The 21,792-nt window shown below is 50.7% G+C and overlaps 1 protein-coding gene across 2 annotated transcripts in view; it reads right to left on the reverse strand.

The window, feature by feature from the left end:
* Nucleotides 1-16,689, reverse strand: part of LOC119103583 (NPC intracellular cholesterol transporter 1) — a 31,744-nt gene extending 15,055 nt beyond the window's left edge. The window contains exons 1-11 of one of the 2 annotated variants that reach the window (XM_037227169.1): nt 16,563-16,689; nt 14,987-15,061; nt 6,836-7,007; nt 6,037-6,234; nt 5,073-5,229; nt 4,502-4,646; nt 3,800-3,998; nt 2,968-3,102; nt 1,816-2,033; nt 1,135-1,236; nt 174-592 (exon numbers count right to left, since the gene is read on the reverse strand). In XM_037227169.1, coding sequence (XP_037083064.1) covers nt 174-592; nt 1,135-1,236; nt 1,816-2,033; nt 2,968-3,102; nt 3,800-3,998; nt 4,502-4,646; nt 5,073-5,229; nt 6,037-6,234; nt 6,836-7,007; nt 14,987-15,037 — 1,796 coding nt within the window. In that variant the 5' untranslated portion in view covers nt 15,038-15,061; nt 16,563-16,689. Of the gene's footprint in view, nt 1-173; nt 593-1,134; nt 1,237-1,815; nt 2,034-2,967; nt 3,106-3,799; nt 3,999-4,501; nt 4,647-5,072; nt 5,230-6,036; nt 6,235-6,835; nt 7,008-14,986; nt 15,062-16,562 lie in introns of both variants that reach the window. The other variant, XM_037227168.1, reaches the window with a different exon arrangement.
* Between the last annotated feature and the right edge of the window lie 5,103 nt (nt 16,690-21,792).

The following is a 21,792-nucleotide window of genomic DNA, read 5'->3' on the forward strand; positions in this document are numbered from 1 at the left end:
GCATAAATTCAGCCACTACTTCTGGATCTAGCAGCGTTCTAGCTCGCAGTACATTCCAAAACGGTTGCATGCCTCATCGGCAAGAATCCGACTACAGCACTCGCATCGCGTGCACTATTTCACGCCTCAACGCATGGCACCTGGTGCAGGCGTCGGACTCCACTTTCACTTACGCCTGCTCCCAGGCCAAGGCCGGGCCCAGCTGGGACGCGTCGTACTCGTTGTGCACCAGGAAGGTGATCAGCAGCGCCGTGGCGTTCAGGTAGTTGACGTCCTCCCCGAGCGTCTGCCCCTCGCCCAGGAAACCACCGACCGCCGTGTACGGGAAGCTGGGGCCACCCCACTTGGACATGCAAGGTTGACTGTTGAAGTCCTGGTCGCCAAGATCGGTGGGGTTGAGCAAGCAGTACTTGATGTGGTCGAGGTAGTTGAACGTGACGTCGCCGTCCTGGTTGGTGTAGTTGAACGCGACCGGGTCGTCCTGGAAGTATTCCGCCACCGACTGGATGGTGCAGTACGAGTTGTCCGGGTACATGGGTCGGAAACAGATGTCCTCCAGGTGCACCGTCTCGTTCTGGTACTTGCCGGTGACCTGGTCGTAACACGGCAAGCGCGGTGAGAACGGAGAACACACCCATTTACGGACGCATGTCTGCAGTGAGGCTTCGGGGTTTACAGCTCACGACAAACCCTGATGCTCAGATCCAGTGTGGGATCCGCACGGACAGATGGGCCGGAACCAAGCGCCGATGAATGGCTTGTCTCGCAAAGTACAATATTTTGTCATAACTTCACAACAGACGTAGTCCTTTTTTGACAAAAAACCTGACTTACAAACAAAGACTGGCCATAAAGATATGCGAAGGCATGCAGTGCCTACTGTTTTTAAACATGCAGTACCTCTTACTGCTTTTTTCATACGCAGAGTAAGCTTGCATCCAAAAGAGCAGATGTCACGAAAAATTTAATGAGTTGTATCGTTGCATCGATACAACTGCAAGGCTTAGGTAGTTGCATTGTTGCATCAAGCAAGTTGTATCGTTCAAGACGATGGCTTCGCACTTGTAAGCCATTTCTCAAATCCGCTCACGCTTGGATACGAGTTGCGATATGTCTGCAGATGCTGGCCCTCACATTATTGGTGATGTAAATCTGCAGGTCCATGGCGGCCAGCAGTAGCTCCTTATGGAAGGCAGGTCCGTACTCAACCAAACCGGTGCTGGATGAGTGGTTAAACTGCAGCAAGACGACGGCATCGTCACGCCACCCCGCTGCTAACACGCCACTCCGCTGCTAACACGCCACTCCGCTGCTAACACGCCACTCATACGCAATACGCCACTCCACTCTGCTGGCGAGCTCACCAAAGTGGTGGGCGTTCGCGTGATCTCAACGAGGGAAGGAAGGCCAATATGCTGTACGCTTGTGAAATGTGCAGAAGAACCATGAAGCAAGGACTTATTTCTCTGGTCTTGATCAACATGCACAATTGCGGCGATGATGGCAACTTTTCAACACCTATTTCGAACGTTAGACACTGTACCAGACTGCAGACATGTATGGTACCAGACATGTGCCAGACACGTATGGTAGACACCATACAATGTACGATGCCCTGCGCGTGACTTGTACTGTACTGTGACTGCCACGATCATGGCAGTCACATCTACATTCACACCGCAGTCACGGAATCACACTTGCAGTCACGGCAGCGGGTCGATATAATGCGGATGGAGTCCACATGCGCCTCGAAGACACACAAGGTCATCGCTTCCAGCATGATCTGCAATACCCTTCGCCATCCCGTCCACTCACCGGCTCCAGGTCCTTGGCACGGATGATGAGCATCTCGGTGCGGTAGAAGGGCCCGAAGTGCTCGTCGTAGTAGTCCTTCTCGAGGCGAGACCGGCTGGTGGGCGCCGCCCAGAGCTCGATCGGATCCGTGGTGATGTTGAGCGTCAGCACACACGCCGACAGCGCCACGGTCGTGACTAGGCCGATCAGTAGCGTCGGCACCGGGTGACTGGCACAGACTGACGGCAGACACAGAATATTTAATCTGGCATAGACTGACGGCAGACACAGAGTATGTAATCTGGCACAGACTGACGGCAGACACGGCATACGTGAGCTGGCACAGTCTGACAGCAGATACAGAACACGTGAGCTGGCACAGTCTGACAGCTGACGCAGAGGATTGAGCTGGCACAGTCTGACAGCCGACACAGAGCACGTGAGCTGGAACAGTCTGACGGCAGACACAGAGCACGTGAGCTGACACAGTCTGATGGCAGGCACCGAGAACGTGGGCTGGTACAGTCTGACGGCAGATACATAACACGTGAGCTGGCACAGTCTGACAGCTGACACAGAGCATGTGAGCTGACACAGTCTGATGGCAGGCACCGAGAACATGGGCTGGCACAGTCTGACGGCAGATACATAACACGTGAGCTGGCACAGTCTGACAGCTGACACAGAGCATGTGAGCTGGCACAGTCTGAAAGCAGGTACTGAGCAAGTGAGCTGGCACAGTCTGGCAGCAAACACCGAGTCCGTAAACCCACGCAGCCTGACGGCAGACACATGGTATGTAAGTTAACACAGTTTAAGGCGGCACACGGCACATTTGAGATTTCAGTCTGTTAGCGATAGGACAGCCAGTAAACATAGCTTTCGTATAGCTGCTTTTTCAAATTGTGCCCTTTCCTGGCAACATTCTCCCAAAAGTGTAGTTGCTTAGGGGGATGAACATTATGTACATGGGGCCAATCCTGTAGTCGTGGCCTATCTGGCTGTAATCGTGGCGTATCTAAACATTACATGACTAAGACTCATTACCGGACATTGAAATAAACTACACATGACTGTTGTCCCCCTCCAATGGCTTGCAATGATCCCCAGCGAGATGAGCTTCGTACGTCACGACCCCGCACCGTACTGAGCACCACCTGGTGGCTCACGCACATGTGCCCAGTGTTCTGAAGAAGCTGACCAAGCTGCGGTCCATGACAGCGCCCCAACGCTCCAGACAGGACGGCTCGCTGACCAGCTGCTCGGAGGAGGCGGCGGCGGCGGCGGCGGCGGCTGGAGTCACCGGAGCTGCTGAGACGGCAGCCGGTCAGGATGGTGGCGTCCGGGCTGGCAGCGCCCGCCGCCGGTTGCGAGCTCGAATGGACAATGCTCGTCTTACACTGTGCGTCTTTGAGGTCACGAAGGACCTTTGCTCCAGCATAGGGGCACCAGATGTTTCCTGGACACGCGCCATGTGACAACATGTGGTGGGGGAGTTGGCGTCTGGTACAGATGTCAGATCGAGGGCTTTGCGACAAACGACACAGAGGTTCCGTCGTATAGGAGACAAAGTAGGACAAAGCCATTTTGTCGCTTAAGACAAAGCGTGGGCTTCGCAAACTCCATGGCATGACCAAAACGCCAATAGCGAGCTTCACGTTACACTAAACGTCGGCTGTCGGGCCTGAGCACATGAAAGGAACGACGACCATCACCCTTCACGATACGACTAAAAACAAGAACCTGCAAGCCTCACAAACTTGGCCTCGCACAGAGCGCTACCCTACAGAACGTGGGAAGTCAGCCCGCTATCCCAAGACCTCATACAGAACGTTTGCCCTCGATCCTCGCGACCTGACAGGGCGCATCGTCCCACTGGCTCCGTGACGCGGTGGGATGTCGACATCAATGTCGACGGAATGTCAACGTCGATGTCGACGGAGCGTCGCGTAAGCTTCACCTGGCGCGGGAGGTCGACATCGCGGCTCGCCGGCGAGTACCTCACCGGTGGTTCTGCACCGCCAGATGGAGCACGCGACGATGAATATCAGGGCCAGGGCCACGAAGACGATCAGCATCACCGCCTCCGAGCCGTACATCGTCACCTCGAAGCTGACCATCCAGTCGCCGGCCGGCGGCGGTATAGGTGGCGCCACCGGACAGGCGCGCGGGCAGTCCGTGCAGGCGCAGGAGTCCACCGGCTTCTGCGGAGCGGTGTGCCAGGGTTGCGCAGGCACTGGCGGTGTAACACATGGGGAGAGGATATGCGAAGAGGGAGATGATAAGAGCAGTGACAGAGGAGTGCAGCATGACAGATGAAACTGACAGATGAAACGGTGGTTGACGCAGAGTGATAGAGATGCTTTTTTAAACCGACTCAGCAAATGTTGTCATGGAATCTTGGGCTTCCGTCCAGGATACCTTTTTCGCACTCCTTTTATCAACTTACTTTGTGATCAGTTACATAACGTCAGCGAAATGAGCAGCTTGGCGACTACCCTTGGAGAAATTCGCATAATATTATTAGTTTGTATCGTGAAAATAGTAATGGAATAACTACAGAATACATTGTAACATGAGAATGAGATGTCAGCTGAGCGACAGCATCACATCGAAAAGCAACACGGCCTGCTTTTCATTTCCGTTAAAAGCTCGTGATGGCAAACACTACGACAAAGCTAGCGGGCTGTAGCTACATGCTTCTTACCCCTGTGTTTGAAGTTGTGTTCGTGTCACAGGTTTGCGCTTCCATCTTTAGATAATGGTAGGGGGCCACGTCATCTGAATCCGTCCCGATCTTGTACGTGATGATAAATGGTGCGTAGATATTGTCTCCCAAGGCTTCGTAGAACCTGTCGCATAGAGCATGAGCATCGGTACGTGACGTCAATATTCTTAAACGTTTTCCGCGGTCATTTAAAAAAATGCACAAATTCAAACACTCTGTGGAAACGTTCACACTTGCAAGTCTGTTGCTCACTTCACTAACACAGTGATGCTTGAGTGGATATGGTAAAATCTTTCAACAAGCATCCGAGCTCGAGTGTACGCCCCGATGCCCTACGCCCCCCCCCCCTAAAAAAAACACAATGCGCAAAGATTTTACGGTGCGCTTTTTCGTCACATATGTTGCATCAAACAATTTGTATTGCTGTAGTGTGAGGTCCTGAACGTTGAGAGGCTGGACCCCGCCATACGGTGCATAAATCAGAGTACCAAGCGCGTCTGCCGGGAGCATCAGCCAATGCCTATAATTGTATCATGACGTCATATCTGACCTTTCTGGTGTACACCGGTACCATCCCCACTCCCCGCACAAGTTGGCAATGGCTGGCGCGTTCGTTTGCGGGTACAGGACCTTGGAGCAGCTGTCAAATGTGCCGGTGGTGTAGCTTTCGTCGATGTAGTAGTCCACGTTCGTCAGGTATTCCACACCTGAGAGAAGACGGCGGAGCGCAGTGTGAGGGAGATAAAAGAACGCAATAGAAAATGAGAACACAATAGGATGTGCTCAGTGCGTTGAGTTTGTTCAATGAGTTCAGTGTGACTGACTTCGCCTAGGATTCCTGTGAGTCCAGCTGCACACTCGCAACTGAGATAGACCAGCTGTTGGTCTCCGGCGGGACTCTGCAATATCGGGACTGGAAAGACTCGGAGCTCTGTTGTGAACGGGAACACGGGCGCTGCTCCGGACGTGCACCACTGGGCGGTGTCCGACATCGCAGACAATCTGCCCCGCTACCTGGTCTTGGAACTCAGTGCTTGCTCAGCTGGGCTGGGCGACGTCAGCGCACCTGTGCCACCGGACGCAGCACGCCGAGTCTCAACAAACGCGATACGTTGAGCCCGTGTCTGGTTCTGCTTTGCTCGGGATTGGCCAGAAACCTACACTGCGTTGTCATCCCAGAGAATGCACACAGAGCGTCACTCAGTTTGGTGTATCCTCGGGTACAGAGGGGAATCTAAGGCCAGCCGGGAGGTCACGATCGTTAAGATGGGCTGCGGCTCCGGACGCTGCTCACAGTGCGGCGCCACACTGTGACGCCACACTGTGACGTCACACCGTCACAGCCACACCGCTGCCGGCGTGGCTGAACCCACGTAGCGAGTCGAGTCACCGCGCTCTCACAAGTCCATTCACAAGTGACCCTCGAGCGCCGTGACGCGTCACCAAATCGGCGTGACGCGTCGCCAGTCGGGCGGGTCGCACGGCGTGGCGGCCCCGTGTCGCGGCGGCCTCACCGTCCGCCGTGAAGGCCGTGGCCGTCACGTTCATGAACGAAGACTGCTCCGCCGAGCACGACATCTCGCAGATGGACTTGCGGAGGTTGTAGTAGCAGATTGGGCAGCGGGAGAACTGGGAGGCGGCCAGCTGTAGGGAGTCGGCCATCTCCTTGATGTTCTTCTCATCGCAGCACAACGTCGGTGGCAAGGTCAGGTCTGTGGAAAGTCACAAGCCGCCTTCCTTGGCCATCATGATGTAGGCGCTTGAAGGCCCTGCCATGTGCTGAGCCGTTATGCATTGTCTAGCTTGGTCAGTGCCTGGCTTTCACGCGTACCCACCATGAGCTGTGACAAAAAGCAGATGACGGCACCACGTGGCTGGCGATTCTACGTTAGGGAATGCCTGTTGTGCTTTCTTATTAAATTGCAACATTATACATGGATTATTTTATGGACAGACCTGGTAGAAAGAGCCGCAAAAATCTGTTTATAGGTCTGTGCAGATCTATAGAGATCCGTCATTCAGCGCTACAGGCGCGATATGAGATGCCACTTCGTTAGGGGGGGGGGGGGGCACTTCGGCGGCTCGAGCTCCCAACATTTGGAACAATTAAGCACCAGGCTTACGGCGATGTATGAAAGGAAACAATTCAAAGCGCCTCTGGGCCCTCCAAGTCCTGGACAAATCCGCCCTTTCCAGGCCGCATACAACCCCGTCGTTACAATTCATCGGTAACGCATATGTTGATGAGCCGCTACAACGCAAAGCTCGGAGCTAATGTGGAGACATCGCACCAGAGCTCAGTCATGCGCTCACTCTCTTTCTCGAACAAGAACGGACAGACGTCCAGGAGTATGTCGATCGACGCCTGGTCGTTCAGCTGCTTCGCTGGTCCGGTGTACGGACAGTTTGAGTGAGCGCCGAACAGGGTGGCCGGTCCGCAGATGCCGTACCAGAGGCAGTGGCCACCTTCCGACGCCGCGCAGCCCTGCCGGTCGGGCAGGGGTAGAGCGGTTAGGCGTTACTGTGTTCAGGTCGACGTGCGGCGGCAGCGTTAGAACAGCTGGAAGATCAGCGGTAACAGAGGGAGGGTGCGCACGTGGCATGCCGGCCGAAAGTGAATGATTGATTTGCTTGGCGCCGTTCCAGTCTGCTAAAGGTTCTCACATTGCGTAGACGTCGTTCCAGTGCGAATATATTGTTTAACTTTGTCTCTATGCACGCAAGCCTACCGCTGCCAATGGTGCTCAACAGCAGCGCCTCAGACTGATGTTTGGTCGCGGCTTGCCTGAGCGCGCATGCTCATGCTAACCCTGCCCATACAACACAGCACGGAACTTGTGGAAAAGGCATCGCGGTGTGTGTCAAAACAAACTAACTGCTTCTTCTTTTCAAGCGATTTTCTTGACTCCGAGCACCCTAAGCAATGCGAACAGGTAAAGCGAACTCTATCCAAATTTGCTCCCGCGCGTGGGGAATGCGGTTCGGTAGGTGAGTCAGCAGGTGACTAACACGGTCACCAACCGATACCGAAATTGGCCCAAATCTTCCATTTTACTATGCAAAGATGTTCGCTCTCAAACTTTTGCCACATCAACCTTTTCCATCCAACACCCCCGTGCTAACGATTAGCACTAAAACATACGAAATGCAACAATGACACACAGACTATGATAATGATCACAAACCGACCACGAGATGAGATGTTGCGCGATTTGGGTGAAATTATGTGAGACGTTACTGACCTCAGGGTTGCGATATTAACGGTATACAGCGAGTGTTTAGCCAAAGGTACTGTAACTGGGGGCATCTATTCCTTCCAATGGCAGAAAACATGTTAGACCACTGAGATCCCTCAAACTCATCATTCTTCCACTCATGTCGTGGAACTCGCCAAGCTGTTTTCACGAGACGTTAATTCATGCAACCGCCCCAGGCTATCCCATGCTGAGGAGTTTCAAAAAGACCTCGGCGCTGTTTGACTCAGAAAGCGCCCTGCCTGCTCCTGCTCCAAACTCTGTCTGCTGCATTGAATGCCAAGGTCAGCTCAAGCTTGCCCAACCGCAGCAGAGCAAGGTCGGCAGATAACGGCCGCGGCGTAGTGATAGTGAGCGCCGATCGGACCTCGTGGCCTATTGGGAGCCTTTGTGCGAGGAGCAAACAGCCTTAGCAACACCAGGATATTTGTCTCTCAGGCTAAGCGCGTCGCGTTTTATCAGGCATCTTGCGTTGGAGGACCGGATTACATTCTGCCACCCCCCGCGCCAGCGCTGCGCGGTGTCCAAGCTTCCTGCAGACGACGTCGCACGCCAGCGATAAAGTGACGCGGACTCATTCACGCTCTCTGACGTCACCTATCGGCCAATCAAATCGGGACTGTCGCGCCACAGCGTCGCAGCAGCAACCTCGCGGCTGGCGTTCAGCCCCCTCGCTGTCGCTTGTTGTTGTGCCAGTAGCATGGGCTAAAGCCAAGCATGGCATGACCTGTCTGTCATTCTTGTCGTCTGCATTGCGGCCACCCTTTTCTGACTGCAGCGACTCTCCTGGAAGAATACATTTTCGGAGATATGCCCACAACTCGACTTCAGTGAAGATGCCGTACCTTTGGCTGATGTCAGACGAGCGTTGTTCTCGTATAACAGCACATCAACGTGAAGGGTGCCGTTTAACGTGCATCGACTTATGCGTGCCCGGTAGGTCCAATCTTCCACAGGACGTTAGTTATGCTGTGTCCTAACATACCCAACTGTACAACATGGATGGTAGCCACATATATCTCCAGACTCGAGGTTGATAGGAACAAGCAATACCCGGCACACGGAGTTTTACAAAAGTGATCGAAACTTAAAGCGGATGCTTAACCTTCACATAACATTTTGAACTTGGATGGCTGGATTGTAGTACCCACCAGAATCTAACCTGATACATTCTTCAGCTTCAACAGACAGTATTTCCCGACATGCGCGCCGCAGCATTAGTCCAGTATTTATCGCGGTCCTCCGCTTCGCGCATGAAGTCATGAACGGCGAAGGCCTGCGAGGAAAAGCGCAATCCACTAAAAGCAATATTGCGCAATTAGTGTTGAAAACAGATCATCAACACCCTAACCTTCGCCACAAAACACCTCAGCGGTAGGGGGTCGATGCGACACCCCTGAGGTGTTTTGAGGATAACTTTCCGGCATGGTGTCCCCCCCCCCTTCCCCATCAGTCCACATTGTGAAAAGGTGAATCGGGGCGAAGGTTCATGCTTGGCTCTGTTTAGGAAGATCCTTCATGTCATGTACCCCATCAACGCTGTAATCCAGCAAAGGTTGTGTATCTACCAAACCTGTGAAACTTTGCCGAGATATATACTATATACAACATTAAGTTTACGCGTGACTTGACTGCGGTCTGTGGCGCTGTACACAATTTCTGACAAACTCAGATGGCACATCTGGCATAGAGTGCTTAGTTAAGTGGCATTTTCCCATTGAAAGGCATGCAAAACATGCCCTTAAATGCAAACCCGGAAGGTGCAAAGATGTAAGTGCACTGAACTCGTCGGCGAGCCTGATTGATGAAACGCAATGATGGAAAAAATGATGAGTTATTGCTTTATATGGTCAAAAAAGGTTTGGAGGGCATGGGTTGTTGGCATCATAAGCTTGGAGTTCCTATGTTAAGCATAATCCACTTTCATTATTCCAGGAATTCGTCGTTAAACGACGCTATCGTGGTTATACTCGAATGTGGAGAAAACTTAATGCTTCGAGGCTATGCTTGTGACCACCAGAATTAGAGCGATTATTTTCAGCACGATAAATATAAATTCAAGGCTTTTCCTCATTATCGCTTTCCTTTAACAGTGCTGTAATTTGCCGAATTGATAGCCTAGTTTGATGCCAATGTTAAGAGAGATGGAAAGTCACCGAGGTGGTAGCCATATTGTTGCCTACTATCAACAACACCGGCCACAAGCGAAGCTCGCAAAACGCGCCACATGTGTCCAATCTAATCCGTCCAGGCTATCTGTGTGGAAGACTGATGCTTCTGATATGATATGTCGGTTTGAGATTGTGGCACCAGTCATAAGCCGACATGCAGCAGTGCTGAGCTTGGACACCACCATCCGCCTGTGCGTAGCAGCAATAACCCATGCGCAAACGGCCTTCAAAAGCGGGGCGTTACAAAGCTTGCGCAGAGGAGTATGACCAACGTGAACGTCAGCATCCACCGTCCGTCGTCGATCACCGGCTCCGTCGACCTCGTGCTGCCATGGGTACGCGCATCGGCTCATGACTGGCACGTGCCGGGCGTACGGCACCACCAGTGGGACGCTCCTCCGGCACGTGCCGGGCATACGGCACCACCAGTGGGACGCTCCTCTGGCACGTGCCGGGCGTACGGCACCACCAGTGGGACGCTCCTCTGGCACGTGCCGGGCGTACGGCACCACCAGTGGGACGCTCCTCTGGCACGTGCCGGGCGTACGGCGCCCCCAGTGGGACGCTCCTCTGGTGGGACGCTCCTCTGGCACGTGCCGGGCGTACGGCACCACCAGTGGGACGCTCCTTTGGCACGTGCCGGGCGTACGGCGCCCCCAGTGGGACGCTCCTCTGGTGGGACGCTCCTCTGGCACGTGCCGGGCGTACGGCACCACCAGTGGGACGCTCCTTTGGCACGTGCCGGGCGTACGGCGCCCCCAGTGGGACGCTCCTCTGGTGGGACGCTCCTCTGGCACGTGCCGGGCGTACAGCGCCCCCAGTGGGACGCTCCTCCGGATACGACAGCGTGGCGGCGTCACGCTGGGACGAGGTCATTCCGGTCATAAGCCGCGAAAGCTCGAAAGTCTGACGCGAGGAACGACGCGGAAAGGATTCATCGTGGCCGAAGCGTATCAGGCAAAACACTTCGGTCGTTGGCACAGGGCGGTCAGGGTATGTAAAAATGAAAACGCCGGCTTATCCACCTCGGCTTGACAAGAGTTGCCACCTTCAGGTCGTCGGAACAGAGTGTCGTTGGTCGTCCATGCATGCTCGCCTTGCCGCCGGGGGAATAAGGTTCGAAATTTACTTTGGTTTTCTCGTATGGTTTGGTAGATCCGGCTTTCCCACCACAATGGTTGTGAGACGCCACAGCTCATGGTACATGGAGAGGTGGCAATTCATGATCATGGCGGTTAAATGTGTGGTGTATATGGAGCCAGCAATAAGAAGCAAAATTATAAACAACCAGAGCACAGATAAGCCCACGGTAACTTGTGAGGCTTTATTAAGCTATGCGTTGTCATGTGCAGAAACTCTGATGCAAATATTTCGATATCGTAAGTCTGCCATGCAAGATATCACTTCAATTCACTTCCAGACATCATGAGTGCAAGGCAGAGTCCTCTGCAAGTGGTCACACTCCTCCTTTGCCCTCATGAGTAAAGGCCCACAAGATTAAGGGATGGGACTGAAATTAGCTTTCCCTGAATATAAAAAATTGCGCTTTTAAAATTTGTTCGGTGCTTCGTGGTAAATTTGTCAGATACTCAACAGGCCGAGACGAGCGTTGGCGAAGGGGGCGGGGGTAGTCTGTCTATTGGAATGCAAGCTTCACCCATGGCCTTTGTTCATTACGGCGTCCATCCACGGCAGTGCTAGAATATTTTAAGCGTAGATACTCATGTGATAATCTCTGTAAGACATCCAAGAAATGGCGCCGACGGCGTGGTGTGCATCCTGTATCCACATCCAGCGGAAGAAAATGTTTTTTCGGTATATAGTCAACAATCACACTACGATCCCTGTCAGCTTCCATGACGCGATGCTACTGCGTCAAACAAATGTGCTTAACTAGTGAAGCCTCGCAGCGGAAGGCCTATCCCAAAGACTGCCAATCGCCAATCAGCCTCCATCGACGCGGGCTGCGCGGAAGCACGCCCGTCAGCCCGACCGATACGTAACGTGAGCCGCGTAACCTCACGGCCACATGGTCCCACGCCTTATCAGCCGGGCGGCGATCACCACGGGGTGTTTTGGCGAGGCGTTATCGCGCCCTCGACGCCGCTCCGAAGTCGAGTCTCGAGTGCTGATACCGAGCGGCGGCGTCGCGCGGCTGCCAGGACGGACCCTCACGCAACCGACCTTCGCACCACCAGCAAGGTGAAACGGGCGGCGATCAGCTGTATCGCGCTTTGCCAGGTGAGCCGACGTGGCGTTGTCACCTGACTACACACGGCTCTGCTGCAGCGCGGCGAGACCGGGCGCGGCAGGCGACCCAACGGGCGGCGGTGGCGGTGACGCTGCACGGCCGCAGTGCTGCGCAGAGGAGAATTATCCCGGCGGAGGTGCGACAATCGGTTGCCAGGCAACGGGACCCGCCGATTCGCTCGGAGACGTAGATAACACCAACTGGATGCCACGTGCGGCTATTGACGGGCGGGGCGATAACGGGATTCGTGATATGTTAACATTATATGTATATATATATATATATATATATATATATATATATATATATATATATAAACAAATGACATCGTGTAAATGATGAAAAACTAAGCCGATGGAGCCAGCACCCTTGGCCATTAATACCAATGGCAAATATGTTTGACAAATGAGCTCAAAAACGCGCCAATAAAGGGAACTTTACAGGTGGAAGTCCGCTGGCAGGTGAGAGTGGGGCGAGTTGCATCACGCCCAAGTAGTATCACGGTGATTCACTCTTAATCTACGCAAATAATGACAACCTTGAGTCACTCAGCTGACGTACAGCAGCATCGCTTGGCTCTCACTGTATTTCCGGCTGCTTGCATGTGCGCCTCTTGGGGTGAGCACGACAAATGCGTGTTTGTTTATTGCTGAAAACTCAGGCAATCCGTGTAAATTCGTGCTGAAGGTCTCACGACATAACCAGGCCAACCTGAATGATATCAGTGATGGGAAAGTACATGTGCTGCACATACGGCCATACAATTGGCGTCTGCTGGCTAAGGATTTTGAGGTGGTACGAGCTTTCTTTCAAGATGGCAGACGGCACATGTTGTGTTAGGTGTGCGTGTGGTATGCTGCATCAGTGATACAATGCATCGAAAAAATGTAATTGACTGATTTACTGTCAGTGATGTCATTGACTGGCGCACTGTCAATGATTAACGGATATCACCGCCATGGCTTTTGTTATCTAGACAATAAATCAATAGCCACAGTACCGATGTATGTAATTCATACCTGAGCAGCCAGAGCCGAGGATGTGGTGACTGAAACAAACACTGGCTGATTTAAAAAGGTCTGAAATAGGTCATGTCGCAATCAAAGAAATTTTGACATCGCAGAGACGAGTACTTTTTGTTCACATATCGTAACGCATTCGGCTTGCTTGCAATGCAGACTACTTGCCGCGAAAAAATCAATGTTACTTTCCCTACCGTTGGATAAAGTTAACCCCAGGAGAAGCTGGTTGTAGCATTTGAGATGGGTGTATTCAGATGTCGTTTACCAAAAAACGAAGAGGTACTCTCTAAAATTTTGCCGCTATAAATGTAGCCTAAGATTGTATATAGCTATAAGCAGATAAATAATATTAGTCCTATCAACATAAGTTATGGCATTGGGGTGTGAAAGTGATTCAACTTCCCCTTCTCTCTCCCTACTCTTCCCTATAGGCTTTGCACACAAATCAACGTTTAACTTCGCTCGGCTATTGGCTGCTTCGGGAGTCTGGCCCGACCTACGTGATTGGATCGCTGCTATTATGCTGCGGCTTGACAACAATTGGCAGTGATGGCCAAAAATTGCAACAAAAAATAGGCAAATTTGGTGGATATTGGTCGCGATGAATATACCATGCGCATGTATACTTTTCATGACCGATCTCTCTCGGTTTATGTCATAGGATTCTGTATTCGAGAGGAATTTCAAAAAAGGATGACATCCGTTATATTTCAACCGATCACTGGCGCGCCTATTGATCGAACAGTTTTGACAAGCTCTCGGGTGGGGTCAGTTTGACCACGAAGGGTTTTTGTCACAATTACTTTCAAATGGTACGATAAAGCCACGTCAAACTTTGCTATCTGTAGGCAATCAAATAGCAAATGTTTTGGCACAAAAAATAGATTTACCTTGTAAGGTCAATGACCTGTGGCTTGCCAAGGCCAGACCCGCTCTCCATGCCCAAAATCCAGTCAGGGCTCAGCTCAGTAATGGGGCCTCTTTCACGTGACTTTGTTGTGAGATATGTGTACCTGCATGACCTCCAGTTTGAGTAATAAGTTCAAGCCAAAATTTTAAGCGGAAAACTGGGTTCTTGCTGCCCCTGTCCCTGCTGGCAGTGAGAGGGAGGGGCAGCTGTCCCCCTGTCCTTCCGCTTAGTCACCCTTGATTCCGTGGGACATACTTCAGCACCAAACAGCGCCTGCCATGTAGCAGTAAAACAGTAAAATAACAGTAAAATATGCTACGCGATCTGACGCAAAAACTCCGGCCTTCCGATTACAAAAACAACTTAAACCTTCAACAAGCACTGTCAAAGCCAATGACGTTCCATGCGCGTCCATACCACCCTGTCGGCTATACTGTGCCGCATTGCTTCGCGGCGTGGCGGGTCGGGCCGTAGCAGGCGACTTTGGTCAAGAGGCGCGGCTACCGCTCTGGAAGCCGTATCCCATTGCTATCGCTATCCTGACATTTGTCTGCTCTGACCGCGAACTGTGGAAAAGTGCACCACACTTAGCTGTATGATTGCTGATATTGCTAACTTATCATTGTTTGATGTACGTGATGGCAAGTTTTGCTATATTATGTCTATAGTTTCTCCTTTGCTTTTGTTTCCTATACTGCGTTTAGTATCTCCACAGCCATACGCACATTTTCACGCCATGGGAGCGTGCAACCTTCCACCGTTAACGTGTATCACCTGTCGCACAACGTATATTCTACAGTATAACCGCGACAGCATGAGTCGCAGACTGGGCTTCAGTCGCATGCCGTCCACTCACCGCCAGAAGACATAGCGCCCCCACGAAGAGGAGTCCTTGCGGTAGATGCATGGTCTGTCCAAGTTTGACGTCCTCCTGGAATTAATGCAACATAGGTTAGCGCGTTAAACCGGAAGAAGCTGGTCGGTGGTGGTTCGGGTGTGCGCACCCCATGACCACAGCCAATGAGGCACCCCTTAACTAAATTATCCTTATAGCCGTTTGAGTGTCATATGTTTCTCTCAGTCTCAGCAATGCTTTATCAAATTTGTTAGAGTTGTGCGGCAAATGGAAAAATTATTTATGTCTTTTAGTGAACTTTGTGGTTAGTTTAATGTCCGCATCGTAGACGAGACAGACACGGGAGGACGCAAGACACCCAAGGAGTTAGGTGTAAAACTCCACACATGTCTCCAAGACAGAATGATACGGGTTCTCTTGGTATCTTAGCGAGTTAGATGCGTAATATAATGGTCCCTGCATGCACCAAAGCCATACCACCAATGGCTCCGAAACCCTTGTTATTCTAGGCGCCACAACGGACTAAGTATTCATATCACGTCATTATGACAATGGGCCAGGACATAAACAGGTTTTAAATGTTTTTGGTGTTTATGTATGTTTTGGTGCCATTTTTGTCAAATATAAAACAGGTTCGATCTGTTCGAAAGTTACTGGGGTTCCGACCGGACCGACCCCAAGGGCGATAACTCCCGTCGTCATGGGTCATACCAATGGTCACCGAGTCAATTTGACACAATAATTTGTCATTTGTATACAGCTTTGCTCTAATCACTCGTGTGTAGAGACCGGTCGCCCAGAAGTCGCACAGTTTAAGATGCCGTAGCCGCCATCAGCGGGCCAGCGTCACTCAGGTGCTTCAAAATTCGAAAATTGAAAGTGTTGTTAACTCTGACACACCGAATACTCCGGGACTTGTGAGACGCTCGGTCCACAGGCAAAGAGTATACATTTGCGTTAAAGCCTTGTTTGACTTGAATAGCAATATTTGATCAGACCCATTTTCCTAATATGCTTATGGTGAAAGTGTCTGCCGCCCATATCCTGTAAATTGTTTTAAGCAAGCCGTCTTGTTCGAATAGCCTCCTAGGTTCGAGTCACGGAGTTTTGTGAAGCAAATACCAGATCTTTTGGTGTCATTCGACCCGATCAAACCTCACCATGGTGCGACATATTACGGATAAATTGAGTTTCAAGACATATTCCAACCAGAACATCCTACATAAGTTGCAAATTCTCCAACGCGATATGATAAATAAATGGGATGTGGCATGATTCAAGTTTAAAATTATGTGATCCCCGAGTAAAACAGGTTGTTGGGATAGGGCGATGCGATCATAGCTGCCTTGTGAATATTGTCGAGCCACTGGGAAAAAAGGCCAGTCATCTGTAATGACCATTTCCAAAGCGCATTGCATCCATCACCACACGCAAGAGTCTGACAACAGGGGCTCATGTCCAATATCAAAATTTTTGACTTGAAGTTTCTTAGGTGAATGGGACGTGTATTGACGCCACGCACTTGAACTCAGACACTTCAACAGACCATGCCACTAAAGCAATCACCGGCGTTTACCTTTCGTGACGTGCACCCCAGCGGTGCGCGGGGGAGCGGTCTGGCCGTCGCTAAGACCGCAGCAGGTCAGTCGGCCCGGCGCGCCTCGTGCCAACTGCGCCACGATCGCCGGCGGCCTGCCTCCGCGTCGGCTGACACCCTAGTGGCCGAGGCGGCCGCTGCTTCCGAGCCTCCCGCTGCGCGGAATCAGATAAGCGGTTGGCACACGCAGGGAACGTGCCTCGTTACATCCGGGGGCGAGGAGAATGAACCGTAGATTGCGTGTTACCTGACGAAGTGGACCGAATGCATCCGTCCTACGCCAGCTGACTTAACGTGTGACTCAGACTGGTACACCAGATGTAACAGCGCAGAGTGGTTCTGCACGTTTTAGTTTCCTCTGCTTACGGTAATATACCTGCGGAGTGCACTGATCCATGTGCTGTGTATTTTACGCGGACATTAATTTGTGCATGGCTGATTAGGGTATGGTTCTAGTGAGCCGCTCGCAAAGTTGGCGCAGTACGTGTGCTTGAATTTAGTTTCATATAAATCATATGTCATGTGAACTATACCAGTTTCGTTCACCTGCCAAACGTCCCGAAAGGCAGAGGACGGGCTTAGCCCTGATTTTTCCTTCACGTACCTCGAGGGAACAGTGGATTGGGGTAATGACCAGACCCCACCCAGCGTGATCAGATACTTTTATCTTTACGGCCGTAAAGTTGAGTTTGCTCATCTCAGTCGGAGGTAGCTCGCCTGCTAGCCAAGCTTTTCTCCACTCGCCGAAAACCCTAGTCAGACACAATGACCACACCATATATACTCGAACCGGAAACACTGGTGTGAATCGTAAGTGGTGTTTAAGAACAACACTTCCTTGATTTGCTCGTCATGAGCACAAATATGGAACATTTTTGGAAAGCACGTTAAGTTACGAAACATATCTGGACGTTGGAGAATTTGGGGTTTTATAGCAATGCTAGATTTGTCATCACGGATATCCAAGTTCAAGGTCTTGGTTCAAATTACAGCAGACGTACGTCTTCAAAAACGTCAGGCACCACGCAATATCCCTAGCTCAAAACGTCATGTAAAATATGGAACACTCACTTTAAGACCGCTGCGCCGGCCACTCACGCACTAAGACCTACGTCATAGCCATGGGAACTTTTCGCATGGCCAGCGAATTATGCTTTAGCGCAAATGAGCCTTTTGAAACGGAACTGTCTGTGATGGTCATGACTCGTTGTTTTTTTTTCAGTGCATCTCAAGAACGCTCGGTGGTATTGCTTTTTACTGGCCGAGCATATTCAATGTCTTCCGTGTCTCCCCGTCTGGAGTAATAATTTCGCGCCATAACAAAATATCTTCTTTATCCATTACCACACCGGATGACTTTGAAGAACAGTTATGATTAATTTTGCTACTATGACTCTATTTACACACAATACCATGATATGTTTGAGCAATAATTTTTTCAACAGTTTTAGTGTAATTCAGTTTTAATCTAAATTTAGGTATGGCCTGAGCCGGTGTCGACCGGGGGACAGAAGTCAATTCCCGTTAATGTTTCTGGGCTTAGCCAAAAACGTAGCGGAGCGACACACAATTTTCAGAACCTTTCATGTATTCATTTTGTGCGCGGAGGAAACTTTCCAATTTTCAAGCAGGCCACTGCACTGGCCGATGTCAGTCCGAGAGAAAATTGTTGAATATAACAAACTGTACAACAGATAGGTTGTTAATTACGTAAGTACGAGCAAAAAGTAATTGTTTTTTGCGATCTAATTTCGTGACCTAGCCTTTGTCAATGGTATGACCTACAATGAAGTTTAACATTGCGGACAATAAGTGAAAAATATTCAATGAAATGCAGGGATGTAGCCAAATATGGGGCAAGGTATGGTCCCTAGGCCAATATGTTTACACTACGCTCTGGGCGATTTCGCACGAATTGGGCTCAAATTTGCTGGATTTTGGGTAAATTTGACATTTTGCTCCGTAAGGAAAATACTGGTTAAATGTCTCAAGAGATGACATGGGAAGTTTCACGGGCATTGGGTCGTTTTATTTTAATGGTGCGCTGGAAACTATTTAAGGGGGTCACAAATGTCCCCACTCGCACCAGTCAGGCCCGGGCTAAAAACCCGTACCTACTGCACATGAAAGCATTCAATTCAACATGTGCCTTGTTTCAAGTCTATACCGCTTTAACATATCGCTGATGTCATACGTAAAAATCCCCTTTCATCATTTTTCCCTCTTTTCAAGTTCATAGTATTATTATTCCTGGTGGTGCGGTGGCTGCGCATACAAACATTACCGAGGCGCCCAGGGGAAGCGCCACCAGACGGGCAAGTGGGTAACCGGCCATTTGCCATTTTCCAAAGGGGCAATAAGCACCCTCCCTGTCCGTTCTCCGCAATGTGGGGCACAGCCACAGGTGTAGTTTTCCATTCCGTTGGGGAGCGGAATTAAGCTCCCCCAAAGCAAGATCTAGCCCTAGCTTTGGGAGTAATGTGGGCGCCAAATCTGTGAGATACCTGTTTATCGGCATATTAAAGGCGTTGGGTGATTTTTCACCGTTCAACCCGCCCACACATTTTGCGATACTAAACCCTTGGGCACAACGCGCGGTAATCCACCACTGAATTCGTTCAACTTCTGCGTCTCCCTAGGACCCTGTCAGCGAGTCCAGCCACGGCTGAACGCAGGCTCGGCGCACGGCACCGGCTGAAGGCCTGCTTAACTTTATAGTGACACGGAGAAGGATCACGCGGCACTGGTAAGGTCGCAGGGTCCTCCTCCGCGTCACTAGTAAGGCACGAAAATTGTTTCCGCCCGGGTATAGGGAATCCAGCTCATGCTGCAGTCGCTTTTGTGAGTACGAGTGGTACGTACTCACAGAACATTTACGTCACAGTACGTCAAAGAATATTTTGCTGCGCTATGGACTGTACCATAAATGGTAATGATGCAGATCTGGAAGGAGCACATAAATGTTGTGATCCTCAATCACTGTGCCATTGGGATACTTTTATGTGGATGTAACACAGGGGGAAGCAATTTCCTGTTAATTTTTCCCTATGAAAGAAAAAAAAACTCTTGGAATTAGGCAGCCACTTCACAGCGTAGCTCTGGAGAAGAATGCATAAATGGCATCTTGCAAAGCCTTTATCACCATCCATAACACATTTACACATTGCTATCGTCCACTGGCCTGGTACTCACTGCACTGAGAAGAAGCCACGGTGCTGTTATATTTCCACCAGCTTGGAGCAAGCGGTGTCCCCCCAAGTTTTGGGGAAAGATGCCGATAGCCGTATATATTCTTGCTTTAAAGTACACGCCCACAGGGCAAATGCTAACGTTTCAGAAAGTTGTGGGTAGCGTTGCCTGTCCCGCTCCCCAGTTCCCGCGCCCCAATGCCTTACGGTGGTGCAGCGCAAAGCACATACAATATTTGCATTGCAACACTTATGTAGGAGGACGCTATTTAATTAAACGTATGATTTATCACCCTTTTTTGTTATTTAAGTGGCGTTGCGGTAGTTTCGCAACCTTGTCCCCATATCAAAAATTGTTGGCGCCGCCACTACTTTCATATTGTATCCGCGTTGTTCCTACTCAGTTATAGCCTTATTGTCGTGTCCGTATCATATAGTCCAAGGTACAGAATGTCCAAAGGTACAGAATGCCTAAAGTACATAATTTCCAAGGTATAGAATGTCTAAAGTTCATAATGTCCAAGGTTCACAATATCCAAGGTGAGAAATAAGTTCCAAAATGGCGTGGAGTAGGAGGGGTCCATTTCATAATGCCCAATGTACAGAACGTCCAAGGTACAGAATGTCGAATTATATACCCCAGTCGTTCCCAGATTTCTCTTGACGAAATATCTCAAGACAAACCTGGCAGTTTTAGCTAACTGTGATTCGCCATTCACGCTGCCAGAATGCTGCCAACTCGGATAGTGATAGCTCGTACTAAACGTGAGTGCATCTCGCATGCATTAATGGTGCATTTTATTTTAACGTTTTTTATCTCCGAGTGATAAAAATGTCACATAGGGGACATTTATGGGGAGGCTAAAGCAAATGATGCCATGGATCGCTGTGGACTGAAAAAATGCTAAACGTGGTTGCATTCACAAATGCGGAGGGCGTCATGTGATGTTCCATGTTAAATGTGTAGCATCCCCAATTTAGGAGCCAGTTCCCCCACATCACTATTGTGCCTTGTGCGCTACCGTATAGCTTGGTGCGATTCCGTTGGACCCCGGTGGGACAGTTCAAATACAGACGCCAACTGTGGAGCGTCGTGTGTGTGATCCGGAACTGGGAGGGCGCAAACGAACAGATAACAAGACATGGTGTCAGCAGTGGGATAGTCTTCACGCCTCACTGTTGCTCTGAAGGCTTGTTTCAAGGAAATATTGTCATTGTAGACCAATTATTTCCCTCTGACAGGTGCCGGGTAGTCCGCGCCAGTTTCGCCTTGAACCAACTGCGATGTCTTCCTTCAGGAAGCCCCCTGAGTTAAATCTGGCTGGTCCGGCCCTTGCTAGTGCTTGGCGCACGTGGAAGCAGGACCGGCAATTCTTCTACGATGCCAATGAGCTCGATAGAACGCCAGAAAAATTGAAAATTGGAATTGTCTTTAACTGCGCTGGCCTCTCCGCCCAAGAGCGGTATTCCCATTTTGATTGGGAGGAGGAAGAAGATGCCTATGATCTGGAGAAGATCATTGATCAGTGTGACAAGTTTTGTATCCCAAGAGAGAACCCAATTGTGGAAAGGTACAACTTTCATAAGAGGGCCCACCAACCAGCGAGACTGGCCTGCAGTATGTCTCAGCCCTCTGCACCCCGGCTGACACATGCAAGTTTGCCCCAAACCTGGATGAAATGATCAGGGACGGACTGTGTATGGGTCTCAGTGAGACATTAACTATGATGCAGCTCCCGAAGCACCCTGATCTAACCCTGCAAAAAGCAATTGAGATTGCAACATTGGAAGAGTCAGCCCAAAAGGACCAACAGCTGTTGCGTGAAAGGGAACCTGAGGTGTGCGCTGTGTGCGCCATCAGTGGAGCCAGACCCAGGTGTCCCACCAACCAGGCACGGGCAAACAGGCCATGGGGCAAAGCAACTGAGCCAAACTGCAAGAACAAAAAGCCATGTGGTCACTGTGGCTTTACCACCCACACTGGAGGTCGGTGCTCAGCGAATGGGAAAGCATGCAAGAAG

The sequence above is a fragment of the Pollicipes pollicipes genome, unplaced genomic scaffold, assembly GCF_011947565.3.
Source record: "Pollicipes pollicipes isolate AB1234 unplaced genomic scaffold, Ppol_2.1 Scaffold_5724;HRSCAF=6776_pilon_pilon_pilon, whole genome shotgun sequence".
NCBI classification, from domain to species: domain Eukaryota; kingdom Metazoa; phylum Arthropoda; class Thecostraca; order Pollicipedomorpha; family Pollicipedidae; genus Pollicipes; species Pollicipes pollicipes.